The following is a 24,159-nucleotide window of genomic DNA, read 5'->3' as shown; positions in this document are numbered from 1 at the left end:
CGTCATTCAGCTTTTCCTTCGTCACTCTCCTGAAACTGCTCTCCCTAAGGCCATGTATTTGATACATCTAGTGACTGCTTTCCAGTTTTTGTTTTTCCTAGTGTCTCTGTTGTGGAATTTGGCATTTTTTTTGCTTTTTCCCTCTTAAAAACCATCCTCCTCATGAACTTGCCACTTAAATTGTGTTTCACTTGGGATCTTTATAGAAATGCCAAGTTTCAAGCCCCACCTCACACTTTTTAAATCAGAATCTGCATTTTAGTAGAGTGATTTGTATATTCAAGTTTGAGAAGCACTCCTCTGGAAGAGTAATTTTTACCACCAGTGCCACTGGACTAGTTCAAGTTTATATCATCTTAGCTCCAAGGTCAGCAATTCCCGACTCCCCAGGGTGTTTCCCAGGGTATTCCTATAGCATCTATTTCTTCTTTGTGTGGCCTTATACTGTAATTTTCTTGAAGGCAGAGATTATGTCCATTTGTCTGTGGTCAAATAGCATGAGGACACAAATATTTATGTAAATGAATGAACAACAAAAAGGAATGAATCCTTCATTGACAAATCATTTCTGTAGATCTTGTAAGTGACTTGTATTTATCATAAGAGATTTATCACATGAGATTTATTGGTTTGCCTTCTATCCATTGCCTAGAGTGAATTCCTTCAGAGATCATCTTCTTTATCTTTAGGTCCTCTGAGTCTTATGTAATGAGTGTATGGTAATTAGTCATTAAAGTTTGTGTAATGAGTGGGTGAATAAATGAATGAATGCATTTGTGATTCATTAGGGGAGTGGTTTTCACCTCCTGACTCCACATTAGATTCACTGGAAAAATGTTAAAAAGAAAAACTATTGATACGCAGATCCCACTCCAAACGATTCTGAATGATTTAGTCTGAAGTGAAGTCTAAGCATATCCTTTTTTAACATTTTAACTTTCAATTTAAATATACATACAGAATTTATCTGTATGAACTATATTTCATAGTGCACGTATTGCTGAATGTTTACAAACCAAATACACCCCTATACCCATCACCCAGTTCAAGAAACAAAATTGCCATTACCCACAGTTCTCCCTCTTGCCCTTTTCTGGTTATTTCTTCTTTTATTCCCTAACAGTAACTACTTTTCTAACTTCTGAGAACATAACATTAATTTAGGGCAATAATACTTTGTAAAATCTGTCCATATATTCTAGTGTGCAGTTAGGGTTAAGAACTGTAATCCCCACCAAGCACTAGACTTTAAAAAAAAAAAAAAGTTGCATCACCTCCAAGTCTTCTTTGCAGTCTGACAGAGACAAAATATTAATATCAATGGAACTCGATTTAATCTCTGAAAAAGTAAAAGGGTCAGTATAGTGGGAAGTCATTTTAGAAGAAACAGAATGATACTGAGTTTTCCTAATGTTTTTTAAGATGTGTGCTGTTAAAAACCCAAATCAGTATCTCAATCTTTTCCATATATTTGAATCACCTGAGGACAACCGCCCACCACCCCCCCACTCCCTACCCCCTACCCCACCGCGATCAAGACATCAAAATGTTTGGACCATGAGAAGTTTTAGAAAGCACAGGTTATTCTAATGTGCACTCAAGATTAACTGAAAGGCATTGCAGCATGTCTTTTGCAAAGTCCTGTTTTAAAATTTTTTCTAAAGTATCCTTTTGTTGCCTGTAGGTGGAGCTCAGCTGCTGCAAGTTAATCATATAAACCAAGCTGAGTTGTCTGCTCTACTTCTTTTTTCGCATTTGTGTATAGATTTATAATAAATGGCTAAACAGTAAAATCAGATGTAACAAGCAGACTGGATAGTCAGAAATCAGTGGTTTGTTGTGCTGATTACAGTCATCATGGAAATCCTTTCTTTTATTGTGTAATTTCTATCATCTCTAATTTTATTGTGATTACTCTTACTTCTATATTATTTTCATCAAATTAAAATATAAATGAAAGAAATCTTGACACATACCCTGAAATCGCCATCATTAGTTTCTGTAGTAGTTGTTCAAGGTTAACTGGAGTAATGTTAGTTTTGGTGTTTGCAGAGGTTCTCGTTTGGTCAGCTGTGTTATGTCACATTAAGTCAACTGTGGCACTATTCCTTTTGTATAAAAACAGTTCTCTTATTTGGTAAAGTCAAGTTAATTTGTGTTCTATTCATAAACTGTGTTAGGTTGACTGAATATAAACTATCTTATCTGATAGTATCAAAAATTTAGATATAAATATCGAAATTGAGTTTGAAACCTAATGAGTTGAACTTTAAATTATGAAACAAGGGATAATACAGTCAGAAATACCTCCTTTGGCCTGGGTGAACACCCAAATGAGCTGTTGCTAATTTTAGCCTTACACAGTAAGTCTCCTTTTGTTGAATTTGAAATATGTGACCGCATTTTCTTATGGTACTTTGAATACTTTTATTTCCTCAATATTTCTGGCCTTCTGAAAAATATTAATACGTTTTCCCTGAGCCTTAGGGAATTTTTTGAGTCTTAATATACTTTGTATTCTGTTTTCTCTTACTTTATGATCAAACTTGAGGAAGTACATAGCTGTCTTCAGTACATAAGTTTAGTTTACTTTAGTGGATTCAAAAAGATAGTGTCATATTTAAGTTTCAAAAATTTAAAAGATAATGCACATTTAAAAATGATAGTACAAAATTTAAAAGATAATACAGTAACAAAGATTGAAATCCAGAGACATTCTAACCATCCTATGTAAATCATTAAAACCATGATCTCTAAGAAGTCCCCCTGCTGATCTCAGAACTTTTACAAGCAAGGAATGAAATTAACCAGTTAGAGCATTTCTTCTCCTTTTCACCTTCTGTTGCCCCAAGATATTGTACTGAAGCAGAGAGTAAAAAAAGAAAAGAAAGAAATGTAAGATATACTGGATAAGTGGTCTCTGAAAATTTGCAAGTGTTATTTCTTTGGTATGGAGTAGTAGTGGTTTAAATACTGTATTTTCAGAAAATATTGGGTTTAACATCAGATGTTAAGTTTTGGAGCACTCTGGTAGCAGCTAGTTTGCATACTAACTTTTACTAGAACTTGACTTTTCTTTTTTATATGTTCTTTCTTAATCTATCCTTCTATTCTCTTATTGTCAGTTACTGTGCAAGAACTGCTATATGCCAGACAGTGCCAGGCCCCAGGAACATGAAAACAAAGGAGAAATGGTTTCTGCCCACCAATGTTCACAACTGTAGCATAAGAGTGAGAATTATAAACAGTTAATTACAATTCAGTATGGCATGTGCTCTAATGGAAGTGCATGTGAAATATTATAGATGTTAAGTAGGCAATGTATATTTCAGGAAAAGTTTAAAATACCAGGATTAAAAAGGATTGAATGTATAATTGCCTTTTTTGTAGATCAAGAATGGTCAAATACAGCAATCTCATAAGTTCCACCCAAATGCTAGTAAGATAGGCCATTTTTTGGAACCACTGTCTAAAAGAAATAGCATTTTAGCATTGTCAAATCATCTAAATTAGTGTTGTATAATCTCCTTATGTGGACTAGATGGTTTATCATATTGTCTTTACCTGTTATTTTTTAAATTATGAAATATTTATAAACTATACCATCATTTGACTTTTCTGGTGAGCTTCCAGTTTTCTTCTTTTTGGGTATTTATAGCAAGAATTTGGATAAAACTGTTTCTTGGGCAGTTTGAAATAAAATACCACTTTAAAAATGCCCAGATAGTTTATTGATAACCTTAATCCATATCCAAGGAGTCACTTTCAAAATAAAACCAAAAAAGTCCTTGAACTTCAGTTATACACTTCAGAAATACAACCACCCTACCATTTTTACAGTTAGGTTTTGTATGACAGAAAGAAAACAGGGAAATGTACATATGGGGGGAGATTCTCCTGTCAAAATAGAGAAGAAGTAGTTGCATCTCTTTAGAATGTATTGATTTGTATTACCCTTGAGAGTTACATTCTATTGATCTTGTGGTATCAATTGTGTATAGGCAGTGGAATTATACATTTGAAATGTAGCATTGAGATTATGTGCGGGAAAACATTCTTTTAAGTTATCCAGCATTTGAGGAAATGTTCAGTATAGTCACACTGAAGAATTTTTAAACATTCATTGCTTTCCTATCTTCCTTATCAGGACTTTGTGAATTCACCTGTAAATGAAGTTGGCAAGAGTAGTTTGGTTAAATACAGAAGAGAATAGCCACCCAAGATGCCAAGTTCTTGTTTAGCACAAAGTTAAAAGCACATGCAGTTACACAAGGACTTGAGGAAGATATACGATTATTAATGATTTTATTCACTCTGACTTCAGCCATTCTCTCTGTTCCCTTCTCTAACCATTCAGGGTGTGTTTTCCACTTTCAGATATCACTTAGCTTTAATACTTTGAGTTCCTCTTTAGTCCAGGCACTGTGCTTGGTCCCAGGATGCTCAGATGAGAAAGGCTCAGCCCCTTCTCAAGCTGCTTAGTTTCTAGAAAAGGGAGACAATTAGATAAGCCAATAAGAGCTGTGAAGTTTTCACAGCCAGAGATTTTTTCTCTTATTCCACATGTGTTTATTGTTCTATGGTGTGGCCAGGCAATAAATTTTGCCAACGCAGTTTATTTCTCTAATTTAATCCTGAGAACAAAGCTGTGAGTAACATTATGATTCTTATTTTACAAAGGAAAAAAAAAATTGTACTTGAAGAGGTTAAGTGACTTGTGGCCAAAAAGTGGCAAAACCTGTACCTGAGCCTGCAGTGGTTTGATACCTTTATGGAGCCTGGAGAGGGGTTGGCTAGGGTTGACTCATGTGTGTCCAGCTGAAGTGTGCCTCATGTGGTATGTTTCTGGCAAAGTGGCAATATCGTTTTAGGAATATGTATTACTCTGTATAAATGTAGGGAGTGGATTAGAGGAAGGAGACTGAAGCAGAAAGGCAAATTAGTGGATTATTACATTAGTGCAAGGGAAAGGTAGTAAGAGGCTAATTAAGATAGTATCTGTGAGGATAGATACAAGAGACATTAAGGAGGTAATAGATTGGATGTAGGAGACTTGGAGGAAAAAGATATATTTCAGATGATTGTTTTCTGGCTTGGATACTTGGCTAAGTAGTGTGATAAGAATTGAGACAGGAACCCTGGATATTCCTTTTGTTTCTCTCCTGTTCTTTCTGTTATACATTGATGTCTCAACACATAAACATATATACTGAATTGTTTCTTATTTAATTGCTCCCCCTGGTGGCTCAGACGGTAAAGAATCTGCCTGCATTCAGGAGACGTGGATTAAATCTCTGGGTCTAGAAGATCCCCTGGAGAAGGGCACAGCAACCGACTCCAGTATTCTTGCCTGGAGAATTCCATGGACAGGGGAGCCTTGTGGGCTACAGTCCATAGGGTCGCAAAGAATTGGACATGAATGAAGCAACTTTCACTTTCCCCTTTTAAGTCAGTTGCAGAGCCAGAGATGACTGAGCAACTGAACAAAAATAAGTCAGTTTAGGTTAGGTTATGCTGTAGTAACAAACAATTCCCAAATCTCACTGGTTTAAAATTAATGTTTATTTCTTGCTCTAGCTACATCTTGGTGAGATCTGTACATCTGTTCCATTATCATTTTCATTCAGGGATAGAGGATGAAGGAACAGTTTCTTTCTGAGAAGCATGGTAGAGGGAAAAGAGTGACAAGGAATCATATTCTTAAAGCTTCTACCCAGAAGTGGCATATATCACTTCACCATTTTATTAGCCAGAGCAAGTGATGTAGCCAAGCCTGATGTCCACATGGTAAAGTAGCAACCTTTCACCGAGTGCTTAGAAACAGTAACACAATCTACTACAGCCTCTGTGCTTTATCCAGGAATTGCTATAAACACCTGTGCCTGTGTAATAAATTTATCCATCCTCCTCCTGGCAGAAAACACAAAAATAGACATCAGTTCAGTTGCTCAGTTGTATCCAACTCTTTGCAACACCATGGACTGCAGCATGCCAGGCTTCCATGTCCATCACCAACTCCCTGAGCTTGCTGAAACCTGTGTCCATCGAGTCTTGGCGATGCCATGCAACCATCTCATCCTCTGTCGTCCACTTCTTGCCTTCAATCTTTCCCAGCATCACGGTCTTTTCCAATGAGTTGGCTCTTTGCATCAGGTGGCTGAAGTATTGGAGCTTCAGTATCAGTCCTTCCAATGAGTACTCAGGGTTGATTTCCCATAGGATTGACTGGTTTGATCTTCTTGCTGTCCAAGGGACTCTCAAGAGTTTTCTCCCTCACCACAATATGAAAGCATTAATTCTTCAGTACTCCGCCTTCTTTATGGTCCAACTCTCACATCCGTACATGACCACTGGTAAAACCATAGCTTTGACTATATGGACCTTTGTTGGCAAAGTGATGTTTTTGCTTTTTAGTAGGGTGTCTAGGTGTGTTATAGCTTTCTATTAAGTGTGGCAGATCCTAAGTCTAGCTGATAGTGTACGACTGTTTCTTCCAGGGCTGTGAGTAGGCCAGATTCTCTAAGGTGGGAATGTGGGAAGGGAGGAAATGAATAGCTGCTTTATTATTTCAGATAATTTTCTTAGTTGGTTTTCTTGTTGTTTCTGGAAGAGAATCATCTCAATCAATAACACTCAACGTGTTCATCCCTCCTCTTACTTTTTGGCGAATCATCTTGCTCCTTATTTCATTACAGAAACGGAAGTAATGGGAGAACTTTCTCATTTTCCCACCACGAAATCTGCTTATCTACATCTGAATTCATCTTCTAGCGAAGGCAACCCCCCCACTCTCTTCTCTGGTCCTCACTTTCTTACACTTATTACCAAGCAGTTAGCCACCTTACTCTTGTTGCTCACTTCACACCTGGCATATTATCCTTCTTGCTGTTCCAGACACGTAAAGCTCATTCGTCTTTCAAGCCTCTGCACTTGGGGTTGCCTCAGCTTGAAACTTTCTTCTCTGAGATATTCTTAGTAACCCTTCCTCCTCTTAGTAGTTATTCAGCTCCTTATTCAAGTGTCATCTTGTCAGAGAGGCTACCACACTGCTTAAATAATTGCCTCCGTCCCTACTGATGGCACATACCCAAATGACCTGGGGACAGATTTTTAAACTTTGGTTGGTTTTTACAAAATGCATATGCTAGGACCTTGGAGAAGGAAATAGCAACCCACTAGAGTATTCTTGCCTGGGAAGTCCCATGGACAGAGGAGCTATGGTCCTCCTCCTGAGTATAATCCACGAAGTCACAAAAGAGTCGGACACAACTTAGCAACTAAACAACAACAAATGCTAGGACTTGCTCCCCTCAAAAAAGCAAACAAAAAAACAAAACTCGTGCAGTAGGTCTAATACGATTTGCTCACAGTTTTTGAAGCTAGTTAATTAGTGATGAAAATACACATTACTCAATGTTTTTGCAGTGTTGGGAGCATCAGAGAATAAAACTAAACAAGTTTAAAAAGCAAGTTTGGAACTAACTTATCTGTCCTTTTCAGGCTCAGATTTTGTAGAAGACAGTGGGCATTCTAGGGAGTTAGAGGGTTTCTTCTCCCCACCAAAGTCACTTTTTCTACACGTTCTACAATTTTAAGAATGATTACTTTAGTGTTTCATCAGCATTAATCTTCTAAGCAAGTGGATTTTGTTCTATTTTGTTAGCCTTATTGAATCTTAGCCTTTATTTAAGCTTGTCTTTTTAAGAGTAGACATGGTATAAAAGTCTTCAGTAAAGATTTACTTTGAAGAAGAATCTCACAGAATTCACTACAGTTCTTTCCTTTTTGCCAATTTTGATATGTTAGAAAAATTTGATCTCTTCTCCTTCCTTAGTTTTTGTTATTTAGATATTGCAATACCATGTGTATCAGTTTGTTCAATGTAAGTGTGCATTTATATTGATTTCAATGTGTGTACTATACAAATGCACCTATGTGAGTGTTAAGGGCTTTCTTGGTGGCTCAGATAGTAAAGAATCTGCCTACAATGCAGGAGACCCGGGTTTGATCTTTGGTTTGGAAAGATCTCCTGGGAAGGGAATGGCAACCCACTCCAGTATTCTTAACTGGAGAATTCCCTGGACAGAGGAGCCCAGCGGGTTTATAGTCCATGGGATTGCAAAGAGTTGGACACGACTGAGCAACTAACACTTTCACTTTCATATGAGTATTAAACCTGAAATAGGTTTCCCAGTATTACTTTGAAGTATAGCTTCAGTGGCTTAATGTGAGATTTTTAATGTAATTTTCTATTTGATTTATTTTTCAGTAAGTCAATAAACAGAGTAAGCCTGTTTCTTCCAGGGCTGTTAACAGGGTAGGTCCTTTAAGGTGGGAATATAGACAGGAAGGAAGTGAATATAAGCCTATCTTCTACTTCATTTTTTTGTTAAAGGTTCTTAATACTTTTTTATGGTATCACTAATTGAAAATTTTGTAATGTCAGCACAGTTTGCTTTCCATTTTAAAATTTATATTGTTGATTTAGCTGCTTCTTTAAAGATTTATCTTGTTTAAACAGTCTCGAGTTTATTATATGATAGTGGATAGAATTCTGTTCCTACTGAAAAGTACTTTTCTTATGGTCAAAGGCAGTTATTAATCGGCATGCAAGCTTAAGTATTAAATCCTTTCTTTTTAATTTGTGTTTTCAATTTGTTCTAGAAATTCATTAGATCAAAGGTATATATGTACTCAACAGATAGGAAGTTAGATTTGTTCTTTGCTGTATATTTGATTTTCTTGATCCTAAGAAAATGTTTTCTTAAACTTCAAAAGTTATATAATGACTTCCTGCCAATTTCTTTTTCCTTTTAGATAAGCATTTACCTTTTTATCAATGATTTTATTAATCATTACAGATTAATAGAAAATTTCTGGATGTGCTTATTTGTTCGCAGTATTGACAGTAACTTGAAATGTCTTAAAGTCGGGCTTTATATAAGGGAGTTAAAAAGAAAAACCCTTGGCTGGACTTCAAAGAGTTCAGAAAGATAATCATGTAGGCCTCATACAAAGACTTGAGTGTTATAGTCTCTATTTTATATCCTTGCTGCTCTTTGGTAAGATTCAATTTTAGATGAAATTTGTATGTACTTGCCTAGTCATGTAGGAAAAAAGATCTATGACTGACCTGTGAAAGCATATTTCATGTGATAGAAGGTGAGAATGTCTAATCTTGATGCTTCTGGAGAATAGCCCAGAATTTGAAGGCCAGGATAACATTGCAGAGTTATCACCAGTATTAATTACTTGACTTTATGGCTCATCATGATACTCTTAGGTAGGATTTATCAGTGTCCTAGTGAAGTTTTAAAAATTAGGATTTTTTTTTTTGTTTGTTTTAAGTGATACTGTATGGTATGCAATGAATTTTGTAACAAAATGTGTTTACATTTTAGTAAATATTTAAGTCTTTGCTCACAGTTTTTTAGTAAATTAGTGATAAAAATGTTACTTAATGTTTTCCTATGTATTGAAAGTATAGATGAATAAAGGTAAAAAGATTAAAAACAGGTTTAAATATAGATTATTTGTCTTTTTCAATGTTAGGCTCAGATGTTTGCAGAAGACAGTGGTTCCTGTAGAGAGACAAAGTGAGAAGAACCTTTCTCCCAGCCGAGCTAACCCTGTTTCTAAGCTGTGCCACTGAATAGCAACAGTTTGCACTAGGAAGAAAGAGACATAACACCTGCTATAGTACTTACACACAGCCTTCAACAAAAATTAAACACCTAGGACCTTGGCCTCCAGAGTGGGGCTGCAGTCTAAGGATGGTTCAATGCAGCATCACTGCTTTGGGTCTTTGGTGCTAGAGCCATAAAATGGAGCAATGTTAGAATTATCTTAATTCATGGAGTTTAAGTAATAGCCTTTTACCACGTGTAAAAGCTCCTACTAACTCAAGGTACTTTTCATAAAATACTGATAAATGACTGTTCCACCACAAAAAGCACATAAGGCATATTTGCGTATGAGAAGATTAATTTGTTCTTTTTAAAAGTTTTTAAAGTAACATTTTAAGAATGTTTGTAATGTATGTATTTTTGAGTTACTCTTTTTTATTTATAGCACTATAACTGTTGAAGTTTAATATAGATGAACATCTGGCATCTAAACCGGGTTAAAACAAAGTGCAAGCAATTAAAACAACTATAGAGCTATAAATCTAATATGAAACGAGATTATGCCAAAGGGATTTACCTCATCTGGGCCCTTTAATGTTGAAAAACTCCCAGTTTCTAGGTAGCACAATTGCCTAGCCTTAGTATATTATTGCATGCTACAACATTACTTTTCTGCTACACATTAGTCAATTTCTGCTTAGGTCAACTTTTTGTTATTGTTGTTAGATTTCCATTTTTTTATTCTTAGGACGGAAAGAAACTCATAAATCAAACTAAAATACATTGGACACGAACCTTGAACTAGAAGGGATACTTAATTAAGCATATTCTGTTTACCAAATCTAGAGCATTGCATACCTATTAAATCTTAAAGAGGAAGAAATAATAGATGGCTAAAGGGTAGAGAGAGATTGATGGGACAGAATACAGCGCCCAGAAATAGATTCATACAAATATAGTTTTCTGATTTCTGACAAAAGTACAAAGACAATTTGACTGAGAAATGGTAGTCTTTTCAACAAATGGTAATAGAATAGAGTTCGATATGCTCCAAAAGTGAATCTTGACACATACACACATTTAAATAGGAATTAACTCAAAATCATAAAACTAAATGTAAAACTTCTAAGCTTCTGAAAAAAAACAAAGGAGAAAAACCCATATGAACTTGGATTTGATAATGAGTTTTTAAGATACAAAAAACATGAAATACACTAATAAATTTAAATACTTTGGCTCTGCAGAAAATGCTATTAGGGTCATAAAAAGACAAGCCATAGACTGGGAAGCAATATTTCCAAATTACATTTCTGATAAAAAAACGTGTATCCAGAGTATATAAAGAACTCTTAAAACTCAACAATAAGAAAACAAAGCAATTTAAGAAATGGACAAAAGATCTGAACAGACTTCACCAAAGGTATATGAGGCAAACATGTATGAAAATGTACAGTATGTATATCCTTGCAGAGATGAACAGCTATTGTAACTGGAAAAGAATTTGAAATTTTCTGTTTTGTTACTTGATATTTTAGTATACAGTGAATAAGGAGCTAGAAGAAAACAAAGAGTACAGCTTATTTGTTTTTAAATCTTTTTTGTTTTAAAGTAAAGCAAATACTTCTTCTGACAAGGAACCTAGAGCTTAGATTTTAATGCTGGCTCTTTTTTTTGTATTTTACAGTAAATGTTGATGTTGCCCATCTAACCACTAGAGCAGAGTTGTATTGCAAAGAGAGCAGGAAAAGAATGGTGAAGCTAGAGAGTTTTCCAGTCTTCCCTCAATTGTATTTGCAAAGTTTAACTTACTCAGAATTACTCTCCCAAGTAAGGACAATCTAAGATTTAAACACAGATATGTTTAACTCAACTGCCATATTATACCTCCCCTGTGATGAGGCATAAAGAATGAGCTGTTAGAATGATGGATCTTGTAGATGTTCTTACAAGGGTATAGGTGAGAATTTGCTGTTCTGATGAATATGGAAACGTGTGTAAACATGGATGCACATCTGCATGAATTAACAGTGCAGAATGGAAGAGAAGTAGACTAGGGTCATGTCAAGATCTCCTTTAGACAGTGGAGAATAGTGTGAATTTAGAAAGGGACATAATCAGGTTTTTGTCTTAGACCACTGTGGTAGTAATATGGAAAATACAGTGGAGAAAGCCAGAAGTAGAGGTTGAGGAAACTGACCAGGAGGCTGCTTTACTAGACCAAGTCCAAGTGACATATGATGAAAGCCTGATCTAACACAATGTTCTGTTTGCTAAGTAATTTGCATTAGGTAAAAACAGTTTTTCATACATCTACAGTATGCGTGTGGTAGGTAAAAATTAAAGGAAGATACTCCCTTGCCACAAGCTCTGAGCTGAGCCAGATGTATAGCCATGAACTATAAAACACAATGAACTCAGTATAAAACAGAGGTCCAGAGAAAGTACAGTAGCCTCATGGAGGAGGGAGAGATTAATTCTGACTTAGGGGTCAGGAAGTCTGCATGTATGTAAAGTAGATAGCATTAATACCAGTCCTTGAAGAAGGGGTAGAGTTTGAATAAGAGGAAATGGGTGGGAAAGGACATTTCCAGTAGAGGAAACTGAGAAAAGTACAGAGTGTATTTGAGGAACAATCTGTTGTGTCTAGAGGAGAGGATATAGTTGGAAATAAAGCTGGAAAGATAGTTTGGGATAGATGAGGTACCTTCCAGGACAGCAAAGTGGAAATATAACTCATTTTTGCTTGACTTTTGTATTAATTCAAATGTACAGAGAAGCATAGATCAATTTCTTTTTTTTCAACCAAAGTATATCAGTTTGAAAGATTCAAGGTTAGGTAAATTTTGGATTTATACATTTTTGGAAAGGAGAGTTTGGTGAGACTACTGTAGCTGGTAGTCATGTTTATTTTACTTTTTATAATTGGAAAATGAGTGCCTATAGTAAATGAGGTAGCAGTTTAAGGCTTGATATGAATCTGCCTAATGGCAAGATAAAAACAAGTTTTATTTCTGGCACCGTGCTAAAAATTTTATTTGAATAATGAAAGTTCTGGTTGTTTAGTCACTAAGTAATGTCCATCTCTTTTGCTAGCCCAATGACTGTAGCCCACCAAGGTCCTCAGTCCATGGAATTCCCCAATCAAGAATACTGGAATAGGTTACCATTTCCTCCAGGGGATCTTCCCAACCCAGGGATCGAACCTGCATCTCCTCCTGGTATATTCTTTACCAGTAAGCCAGCAGAGGGCTTCCCTCTGTGTATTCCCTCTGTGTATTTCTTGGCAGAATAACAACAGCATTCTAGACTGAAAACGTCTTTAATTTCCTCAGAATTCCAAATGATCAAAACGTCCTCAGAATCATTTGAAATATGATATCAAATATAGATAGGAATTCCCTGGTGGCCAGTGGTAAAGGATCTGCCTGCCAATTCAGAAGATGAAGGTTCAGTCTCTGAGTCAGGAAGATCCCCTGGAGAAGGGAAAGGCTACCCACTCCAGTATTCTGGCCTAGAGAATCCCATGGACCATATAGTCCATGGGGTTGCAAAGAGTCTGATACGATGAGTGACTTTCATTTCACACTTCACTCTACACCACCAGAGAACCCATATTGAAAGTTACTCAAATTTAATGACAGTTTAAACAATACTGAATTGCTTTGTTTACTCTAAGTGAGATCTGAACAAGTCAACTTTTCTGAATCTGTTCTTTACCTGTAAAATGTGATTAGTACCTGCCCTCCCTGTCTCAGTAGGATTGTGGTCAGATCAGATGAAATACTGCATGTGAGACCACTTTTAAAACATGATGCTATTGATGGCTCATGACTATAGAGTTTAAAGTACCTTTGCTACCTTGCAATCCAACCCTCTCTTTAATGAGCATAGGACAGCCCACCTTTTGGTACTCCTTCCAACCATGGCATATTTTAAAATAAAATGAAAAATTAATTTGTCAGGTAATCGACAATAATTATTAATCATGGATGGCAGCCAGAGTAGTGTTTAAGGGGATGTATGTGTTTAAAGGGTATGACACCAACAGGGTAGAAGAGATCCATGGGGACAAGGTAGAGAGACAAGCCAAGACTGCCTAGAAAGAAAATTAGTCACTGCTGTTCTTCATAAACATCCTGGTTGTCCAACCTCCTACATCCCTCTGTTGACTACTGAGCATGTACTCTGTCTGCATCAGATACGATTATTGCCTAATTCATATTTAGGCAATATGAAATTACTTAAGAAAGTAATACATTGAAAAGTTCCAAATGGTATAGACAGAGTACTCTGAACACATAGAAAATCCCAAGTAAAATATTGTTAAGTCTGCTGCTGCTAAGTCACTTCAGTCGTGTCCGACTCTGTGAGACCCCGTAGACGGCAGCCCACCAGGCTCCCCCCTCCCTGGGATTCTCCAGGCAAGAACACTGGAGTGTGTTGCCATTTCCTTCTTCAATGCATGAAAGTGAAAAGTGAAAGTGAGGTCGCTTAGTCATGTCCGACTCTGTGAGACCCCATGGACTGCAGCCTACCAGGCTCCTCCGTCCATGGGATTTTCCAGGCAAGAGTACTGGAGTGGGGTGCCATTGCCTTCTCTGATTGTTAAGTCAGATGAAGTTAATTAGTTTTCCTGAAGGTGTGTTTTAAGGCCATTTATATTGCCAATTGTCAGAACCTAAACTGCAGTAAGTGGATTGTAGGAGTAATTTTGCTAGTAAAAGAAATCTTCTAAGATAATGTGTTTTACTGAAATTGTTAATTACTATTTTTATTTCATTTGTTTCATTTTGAATGTTTATAAAAATGGAAGTATTATTTTTGAGAACATCCTGTTTATAATAAAAACTTAATGACAACTTCATAAAACAAAAATAGCATGTGTCTACAAATGTGATTATGGACTTGTTCACTTAAGGGAGCAAATTTAGAAGATAAAATTCTAACTTTAGCTAGTATATGCAACTGTTTTATTTTAGAAAGATAAATGTCCTTGCAATGATGACATTTATTGCTTAGGAAAACATGTTGCTTTATTTTTTCCTTCCATGTGATTTTTAATATAGCACTTACAGAAACACTTCAAATCTAACTAAATAAAACAAACATAAAATGTCACTTTTTAAAATGAAATATTGTTAATAAACTTTTCTGTCTAACTCTTACCATTGAGATTCTCCTTGAATATTTATAATATTAGAACTTCTGTATGCCAGGAGTTTTAAGATACAGCTTAAGAGTTTTAAAATGTGTTTTTTTCCTTTTTTAAATTTTGTTTTATATACATTCAACTCATTTATGAAGGGCGTATTTTTATGGAATGACATTGCTTGATTTTGTGCATTTGATAGTATAGCAAATGATTAAGTAGGACTACTGAATACAGTTTTACCCATTGTAACCTGAAAAGAGGACTTAGCCAGAGAGTGTAAACATGGGCTGGAATCTGGCTGGAGCTCCACTTCAAGCCTTGTGCACTGGTGAGGGGCCACATGGACTCCAGAAAATAGGTGCCTTTTTCTAATCTCTCAGCTGAAAAAGTATGTTTATTTTGTAGGGGATTTTCCAGAGAGAATATGCATAAGGGTGTTTTATGTGCTGGCCTGTGGATAAATTTAAGAAGTAAAAGAAAATGAGCAGATAGATATGGTGGTAATTTTCCTGATGGTTACTGTAGCATAGTAGCCTAGATGTGGCAGACTTTTAGTGACATGTAAAGCAACTGGGAGATTGTAAATTACAATGGGAAGAACTCTGGGAAGCCGTTTTGGAAATCAGGTGCTAGTCCTTGCTCAACTTTTCCCTAGCTGTTTGATCTTTGGTGTCTTTTCTTGAAAATGAAGGGCTTGAACTTCATTCTACCTTCAAGGATGCATCCACATTTCAACTTCTGTGAAAGTTGTATCTGGAGCATGGTAAGCAAGGAGAAGTTGAAACTGAGAATTTTTCAAATTGTCACATTGCATATGTGATTAAAAGGTATCTTTGAGATACCTATTTACATGATTTATAATATAAAATAGTTTTGAAATCAAGTAGCTTTCTGCTTTCCTTCTTTTACTTACTTTCTATTTAATCTGCTCATTCTTCTTTTTCTTCTTGTCTGTTCTTTGTTGTTATTGTCTTGTTTTTTTTTGTTTTTTTTTTTAGCTTCTTTATTCTGGAAGCTGAGATAGTTGATTTTGGAATTTCTTTTCTATTATAAATACTTAAAGCTCTAATGTTCCCTCTAAGCATGACCTTCTCTGGATCTCACTGATTTTAACATATTGTTATGATTGTCAGTTTCATCAGCTATCAACTTGGGTAGGCTATAGACCGTTCAGTTCAGTTGCTCGTTGTATCCAACTCTTTGTGAACTCATGAACCGCAGCACACCAGGCCTCCCTGTCCATCACCAACTCCCGGAGTTTATCCAAACCCATGTCCATTGAGTCGATGATGCCATGCAGCCAATCTCATTCTCTGTCATCCCCTTCTCCTCCTACCCTCAATCTTTCCAAGCATCAGGGTCTTTTCCAATGAGTCAGCTCTTCAAATCAGGTGGCCAAAGTATTGGAGTTTCAGCTTCAGCATCAGTCCTTCCAATGAACACCCAGGACTGATCTCCTCTAGGATAGACTGGTTGGCTCTCCTTGCAGTCCAAGGGACTCTCAAGAGTCTTCTCCAACACCACAATTCAAAAGCATCAATTCTTCGGCGCTCAGCTTTCTTTACAGTCCAACTCTCATATCCATACATGACCACTGAAAAACCATAGCCTTGACTGATGGACCTTTGTTGGCAAAGTAATGTCTCTACTTTTTAATATGCAGTCTAGGTTGGTCATAACTTTCCTTCCAAGGAGTAAGCGTCTTTTAATTTCGTGGCTGCAGTCACCATCTGCAGTGATTTTGGAACCCCCCAAAATAAAGTCAGCCACTGTTTCCAATTGGTGTTGTTGTGAAGGTATTCTGTAGATACTATTAAAATCGGTAATCAGTGATTGAAGGCAGATTATCCAAAATAATCTGGGAATCTTAATTCAATCAATTGAAAAGCTGAGGAGCAGAGCTGAGGCTTCCCTGAAGAAGAAATTCTACTGGTTCTGTTTCTCTGGTTAAACCTAGTAATTTAGTTGCTCAGTTGTGTCTGACTCTTTGCGACCCCATGAGCTATAGCCCACCAGGCTCCTCTGTCCATGGGATTCTCCAGGCAAGAATACTGGAATGGGTTGCCATTCCTTTCTCCAGGGGATATTCATGACCCAGGGATCAAATCCAGGTCTCCTGCATCACAGGCAGATTCTTTACTGTCTGAGCCACCAGGGAAGACTGGTTAAACCTGGGCTGATAACAATTGTGCTTTCAATTTCATTCAGTTCATAATACTTCCTAATTTCCCTTGTGGTTTCTTTTTTGACCTATGGGTCATTTAGAAGTGTGCTGTTTATTGTTCAAATATCTGGGAATTTTCCAGATATTTTTCCGTTACTGATGTCTAAATTGATTTCATTGTGGTTAGAGGACATATTCTGTAAGATTTCAGTTCCTTAACATTTATTGAGGCTTGGTTTTTGGTCCAGTGTTTGGCTTATGTTCCATGTGAACTTGAATTTGTATCCTGCTGTGGTTATTTGGAATGTTCTATAAATGATCCCAAGATTTTTGATGGGATCTTAGATGCATTTTAATGTTTGAATTATACCTGGTAGCTTATAAATTTCATTGACCTATCAGATTTTTGGAAATTATCCTATTTCTGAAAATCTAAAAGACGGAGTAATAAGTTCTGACTTTCTACTTCATTAGTTACTTCAATTAATAACTTAATAGTTATTTTAACTGCAGTTCTTACTACTTGATTATTTGCAGTAGTTCATAATACAAGACAACTGTTGGTTTCATGTCTTTGCTTTCAATTTAATCTTATATAATACTTTTATAATACTTAGAAATCTTTCTCAGCTTCTTCTTGATTATAAAAGAATAAATTTTTAGTTGGTAAATTTTCTTGGATTTGTCCTACTTAATTTTTTCAGAATACTGTGTGTGTTGTGTGTGTGTGGTAATTTTGTTGCTGTACCCTAGGAACAGGAAAAATTCATGGAAATGAAAAATCATGTCAGTATATTTTTCTTTGGAGCAAGTTTCTCCTATCTTTAAGAAAGCATTATTAGCCCGGGTTAAAATAGTCTTTTGAGTTTTCAATGTTTTTCTTTTAAACAAACCCAATGAAAGAAAATAGAAAGGTTTAAAACAGCAAGTTTTTGGATCCTTTTCTTAGAAGATCCCCACTATTACTTCTTGAAATCATGTGCTTATTATTTGTGATTAATCTACGATTGATGTATATAAATTATACATTTATGTCTGAGTGGGAAAATGCATTAGATAACCTATTTAAGCCTCAGTGAACGAAGAAGACTGCTTAGATTTGAGACTTGGAAAATGGCCTAAGAAGCCATCCGATCTAGAATCTCACCCCAGCCCCGGAACTCGTTTTGCTGGAATTCATTCCATGTCATAAAGTGTGATACCATGTGTGTGTGGGATTTATTTTTCCATGTTGTTCCTTTTCCCATTACTATTAGCAATTAAGGCTTGACTATAAAAAAGATACTCATTTGTGGGAATTGAAATGCATGGTGTTGTTACAGTGGGAAGAGTATTGCTTTACAGTCAGACCCAGATTAGAATATCAGTGGTGCCATTATTCAATTTAGTGTCTTTGGATGAATTATTTAATCTGAGCCTCAGTTTCTTCATTTTCAAATAGGAATTAAAATACCTTTTTACCAGATTGTTATATGATGAGGTGAATTAGTAAGCAGTCAGTAAATCATAGTCATTAAAATTACATCAGTTATAATAGTTTCTTTTTCTGTTTTCAAGAAACTTTGTACTTAGAATGATATTCTCTAATATATTTTCAGAACCTTTCAAGTGATTCTTTCTGAATACTATTCATTTTACTGTTTAGTTTCTTAATTTAAGAAAACATGAATAATGTATAGTACATTTTTAAATAGCTAGGATGAGTCATTTATACTACTTTCATTTTCCTACTAAGAAGCATATAATCTCCTGTCTCAATAGTTCTAAGCCAAATGTTCATAGCACCTAAATAGAATTCTGTAAGTTTAAAACTGGAGGATCCATGGAAGTGAAAGTCGTGCAACTCTTTGCGACCCCATGAAATTTTCCAGGCCAGAATACTGGAGTGGGCAGCTGTTCCCTTCTCCAGGGGATCTTCCCAACCCAGGGATCGAACCCAGGTCGCCCATATTGCAGGAAGATTCTTTACCAGCTGAGCCACCAGGGAAGCCCAAGAATACTGGAGTGGGTAACCTATCCCTTCTCCAGCAGATCTTCCTGACCCAGGAATTGAACCAGGGTCTCCTGTGTTGCAGGCGGATTCTTTACCAGCTGAGCTACAAGTCTGCTTCCTCATTTAGCAGATAAAACTTTGAGAGGTTAAGTGACTAGATCAAGATCATTTGTTACGGACAACCTACGCAGTTTCAGTGAGCCTGAATGTCAATTTGGCATACTTTGTCATGTGCTTCCCTCTGAAAGCTTCCAAACCACTCACCAGACTACTGCAACATGTTAAATTCTGGAAGCAGCTGGTAAGTTTCACATTATTTTTCCTCTACTCCCTAAATAGTACACGCGAGCAAAAGGCCAGGAAACCACCTAAGGAACTAGTCACAACTTCTACCAGTGGCATCTGGTATATAATAAATTATTCAGCCATTGTGAAAGAATGAGTGAATATTGGATCTATGAATTAGGCAAGTGATAATCCCAGTGATGGTGTAAAACGAAAGTGTGATTTTCAGTATTCTGATGTTTAAGATAAATTTGATTACAAAAGAATAATTAAGCTGTTAATATGACTAATAAAATTACCTGTCTTGATTTGGGTTTTCTAAAAACCTGCCTCACCTGTACCTTTTATGACTCATATGTTTCATTCTTTTTTTGTTAGATTATTTGTTGGGTCCAGGAAATTCAGTCACTTTCCGGTTTTAGAATTATTGGCTCAATGTCAGCGTGCTCACTGATTCATAAATGGATCATATTTGTAATTTTGTTTGTTTTTTATTTAGAATTGAAGAAAATTTTCCTGTAGAAGCAGGCTATAACTTGTACTTGGTTTTTCTTAATTTGGGAAATTTAATTTGGGATCTCTTGGAATGCCACTAGGGAAACAAAGATGTTAAGGGATAAATATGTAACTTTGCATACATATGCATTAGTGTGTATGTGTAAAATCTATAAAATGCCTTTAGAACTACATGTAAGGCGCATATGCACAATTGTAAATATATCATGACAATAATTTCAATGGCAGGTCTGCGGAAGGAGAATCATTTTAATCAGTTTATTCACCTATTTTTTGTTAAAATCTATTTAGCATCTGATGTCTTTAGGGCATATTTTAAGAGGCTTATATCTCAGCTAGATCTTCAGAGATGGATAAGATTTGAACATATGGTATATTGCATTATGTTATGCTTGTGTAAGTATTTGCCTTACTTTATAAATATGATCTGTTTGTGAATCACACATTTAATTTTGTGTTTTTTCAAATATTCAGGAGTGCTTATATAGTTTTGCTGGCCATTTGACCCTCACAGCTTTCTTAATTACTATTACTACTTTCTGCTTAGAATACTACTTTTATTTTAATGCTGAATAACAATTTCTTGAGTTACAGAGTTACAGTTGCTAAGATTATTTTCATGTTTGTGGTCCATTCCTGCTCTTCCCCATAGGGAAATAGAGAATCATCCTTCACAACCAAAACAAAGCTCTAGAAGTTGGGTAGCAAATATAGGAGCAGCCAAGGGCTATTGTTTTCCCTCTGTCCCCTAATGTGTACATGGATACACAGAAACTCACACACATAGAATAGTGACAGTACAGCTTTGTGTAGCAGTTCTCAACTTTTAGTCTCAGAATCCTTTATATTCTTAAAAATTTATTGAGGACCCCAAGGAACTTAATATTTATTAATATAAATTTAAAATAGCAATAGTCAACTTCATTTTATTTTAACATAAATAACACGTTAGAAAAAAAAGCCTATTTCCCTAAATTAAAAAAAAAAAATTTAGTTAGAAAAGTAGAATTGTTTTATACTTTTACAAATCTGTTTAATGACTGGCTCAATAGAGGGCAGCTGGATTCCCATGTCTACTTCTTTACTGAGTCCGTTGTGTGTTTTTTTGGTTAAATTATAGGAGGAAAATATGTTCTCACACAGATATATGGTTTGAGTAGAGATGAGTATTTAATAGCCCTTTCAGTTAATTATGGTTATTCTTCTTTGATAATATTTCAAAACTTAAGAAGTATTAATTTTTTATAGGTTAATGTGAAACCAGTAGATCCTTCATAATCTACTATACTTTAAAACCCATTGGTTTAATTTGCACCTTGAATGGATCTTTTACCATGCATGATTTTTTTAATATTATGCATTGATTATTTGGAAAGTGTTGATCCAGTTAGTCAATGCAGATCTACCAATGTTGATACAGTTCGCCATGCAATTTAAAAAAAGTCACATTCATTAATATGATCACTGATCTCCAGAGTCTCCCAGTATAGTGATAGTGTGGTTCTCAGTTTTCTAAAATTCAATTTCTTTTCCTTGAAAACTCAGATTTTATCATTGTCAACAAATTTACCATTTTCAGTCCTTTTCCTTGAAGTAAAAGTATCACTTTGTTCCCAGATCAGAATAACCAGTTTGTCTGTTGTTCATTCAAATAAAAGTGGTATATTATTTGAAAAAACAAAACTGTTTTACCTCACAATTCAAATAACTGCATGTTTTTCCTCAGAACAGCTACATTTCTATATGCAGAAAAAGTGCTTTATGCAATACTTGAGTTTCATCACATAAAATATTGTGCTCAAGGGTTGAAGTTTCATAAAATTAATAATTTTTACTGTTTCATCAAGGGCATTCATAAGTGAAACTGGTTTAAAAAATGTTTTCTTCACTGTGAGTTCCTGGCAGTGACAAGTATTACAATGACTTAGACCATAGTGCTGCCACTGCCTTGATTCATGTCATGGTTCCAGCAGTTTTACCTACAGTCACTTTTGTACCATCAGTAAAGCAGATGTCAACACATTGGAAAGGGAAAATCACATCTTACTAGTATTACTAAAATACTTTTGAGGTCACAGACTCTTCAAATGGCTTTATAGTTTTTCAAGGTCTGTGAACCATAGTTTGAGAACTGCTCATGTAGTGGTTTTAAGGCATCGTGCACACTCAGATGCATCTGGCTTTGCCTAGCCATAAGATCTAGAGATCTAGAACTAGTAATTACTTCAGCTTTATTTGTAAAGTGAATTTATAATAGTGTGATATTATACGGTTTGTGGGAGGGTATGAGTTAATATATATAAGCTTTTATACCACTGCCTGGCATAGAGTAAGCCTATGGGTTTGAAAATTATATTTTCATATTTTACAGATTTGTGCAGGTATTCCATTAATTCTGGATATTTGGAAACTCCGGGTTCATCTCACTGCTTTCAAATCACCTCATACTTAAACCAAATAGATGACACATTTTAGTTCTGAAGATGCTCAGAGACAGTTCTTTATGTATTTTTTTGACATTGGTTCAGTTTGAAGAGTGTTCTTTGGATTGTTTGATAGCAGTCATGGAGGAGTAAATGCTTCCATTTATATGCTGTAAGTGGATTCTCTTAATATCAGTTGATCAGTGTGTGCTCTTGAGATGATTCCTTCTGCATCTTAAGTGGCCTTAAGAGGTGTTTTCAGTGGTATTAAAGGGGTTGGTGGATTGTTTTGGCCTTCAGTGTTAAACAATAGTACAGCTCGGCTAGTCTTGTAGTTAAACAACCATTTGTATTGCTTTATGTAGGCTTTTGCTTTCAGTTCATATATTTTTTGCAACTTGGATTTTACTTGAAAGTTGTTAGCTCTGTGACATACTCAGAGTTTTGATTCTCTCTTTCCTATGGCCTTCACTCAGAGCTTTGTACTAAGAGGCTAATTGTCATCTTTGCTACACAATGTAGGAGGAAAATGTTGAGTCTCTGAATATAGTCAAAGTTAGTCTTTGCTTAATTTAAATTCATCATATATCCAGAATATACAAGCTATTGATTGCCTGTATTTGTTTAATACACCTGCTGTAACTTCTGATTAAATGTAAAATTAGCTTAACTGTATTTTTGAGGCCAACAGGACCCTTTATGCTAATGATCAGTCACATCAAATGAAATTATTCTGTTAGAATAGTAAATAACAGTTACATGAATTTGTTTAGTATCACTGAACATGAGATAGAGGAAAATCAATGGTGAATTTTTTGGGGAACCAACCTCAAAATTTGCCCCTTGCCATTTTTTAAAGGAAATAATATTGTATCATTTATATTCAAATTTTAAAGAAAGTAAAATCAAATTATTTCTTTGAAAATTTTCAATATTTATCGAATTGCATCTGTTTACATAAAAGAGTAATAAGTACAATTTTTTCTGTCATCTTTATAGCCAGAAACAAACGTTTGTTCTTTTCTTATTCGAACTTTAAATGAACTCTTATATAAAGCTCTATTACGTCGTCTCTTACTAACTTAGTATTCTTCTACATATCATAATACAAAGGAACTTTCTATTTAAACAAGGCAACTTTGATGTAATTTGCTAAGACCCTACAAAAGGTCTGGAATACTTTTATATTTTGTTTTAACCTCATGTTTATAATTTGGTTTTTGGCGTTCTATGAAACGCCTTTCACTCTAAGTTAGACTAGATGATAATCACTCTTCTCAGTCTGGCCAAAAGGTAATACTCAATGCAGTGACACATTCGAAAGGAAAATGGAGAGATTTCCAAGCATTTATATCTTAGCTTGATTTTTACTGATGTATGCCCTTTTTTGTATTTTCTGCTGTTTGCTTTGATTGAAATTAAAGTTTCTTCGTAAACTCCAAGGACACATATGTATTCTATACCTAGGGTCCAAAAGTTTCCCAGTCATTTGCTTATACTATGCTTCAAGACTTGTGTACACCTAAGCTCTTAATCCTTTCCCCTGAGCCATCTCCAAAAGCAAGCTTCATATTTGGTGAAGCAAGAATTGTTTCTAAAGATTGTCCTTGGATTCAGATGTAGAACAGGAAAAGAGTTTGCAATTCTGGGAGTTCCCCAAGCTCCCACCGCCAAAACAACTGAAGGTTTCTGGAGCCTGCATATGTCCCCCTCTTAACAGCACAGAGACACTCTTTTAAAACCTGAATTAACAAAACAGAAATGGAGAACATTGTAATAAATGTGCAATTTCTTATGGTTTTTAGATTTAGTAGTAATTTTATTTATTTTGATAAATAAAACACTACTCTTTCAGGCACATAAATAGTAGAATGAAGAAACTTTTCTAACAGTAGGATATTTCCACTCAACTTCTTTAGTATATATTAACCTTGTGTCTTTGACTAGTAGACATCTTCCAATATTGTAATTTAAGAATTTACTTTTTGAAAAGTTACTGA

At 35.5% G+C, this 24,159-nt stretch overlaps 1 protein-coding gene across 7 annotated transcripts in view; it reads left to right on the top strand.

Annotated features, from left to right (window-relative positions):
- CWC27 (CWC27 spliceosome associated cyclophilin) overlaps window positions 1-24,159 on the top strand; it is a 283,204-nt gene that overhangs the window by 57,735 nt on the left and 201,310 nt on the right. Inside the window, exon 11 of one of the 7 annotated variants that reach the window (XM_015459058.3) lies at window positions 19,018-19,152. Within the exon in view, the coding sequence (XP_015314544.1) occupies window positions 19,018-19,069 (52 nt within the window). The 3' untranslated portion in view covers window positions 19,070-19,152. 7 annotated transcript variants of the gene reach the window in all.

Source organism: Bos taurus, chromosome 20 (genome assembly GCF_002263795.3).
Source record: "Bos taurus isolate L1 Dominette 01449 registration number 42190680 breed Hereford chromosome 20, ARS-UCD2.0, whole genome shotgun sequence".
NCBI lineage: Eukaryota > Metazoa > Chordata > Mammalia > Artiodactyla > Bovidae > Bos > Bos taurus.
This window is presented reverse-complemented; position numbering and strand designations above follow the sequence as displayed.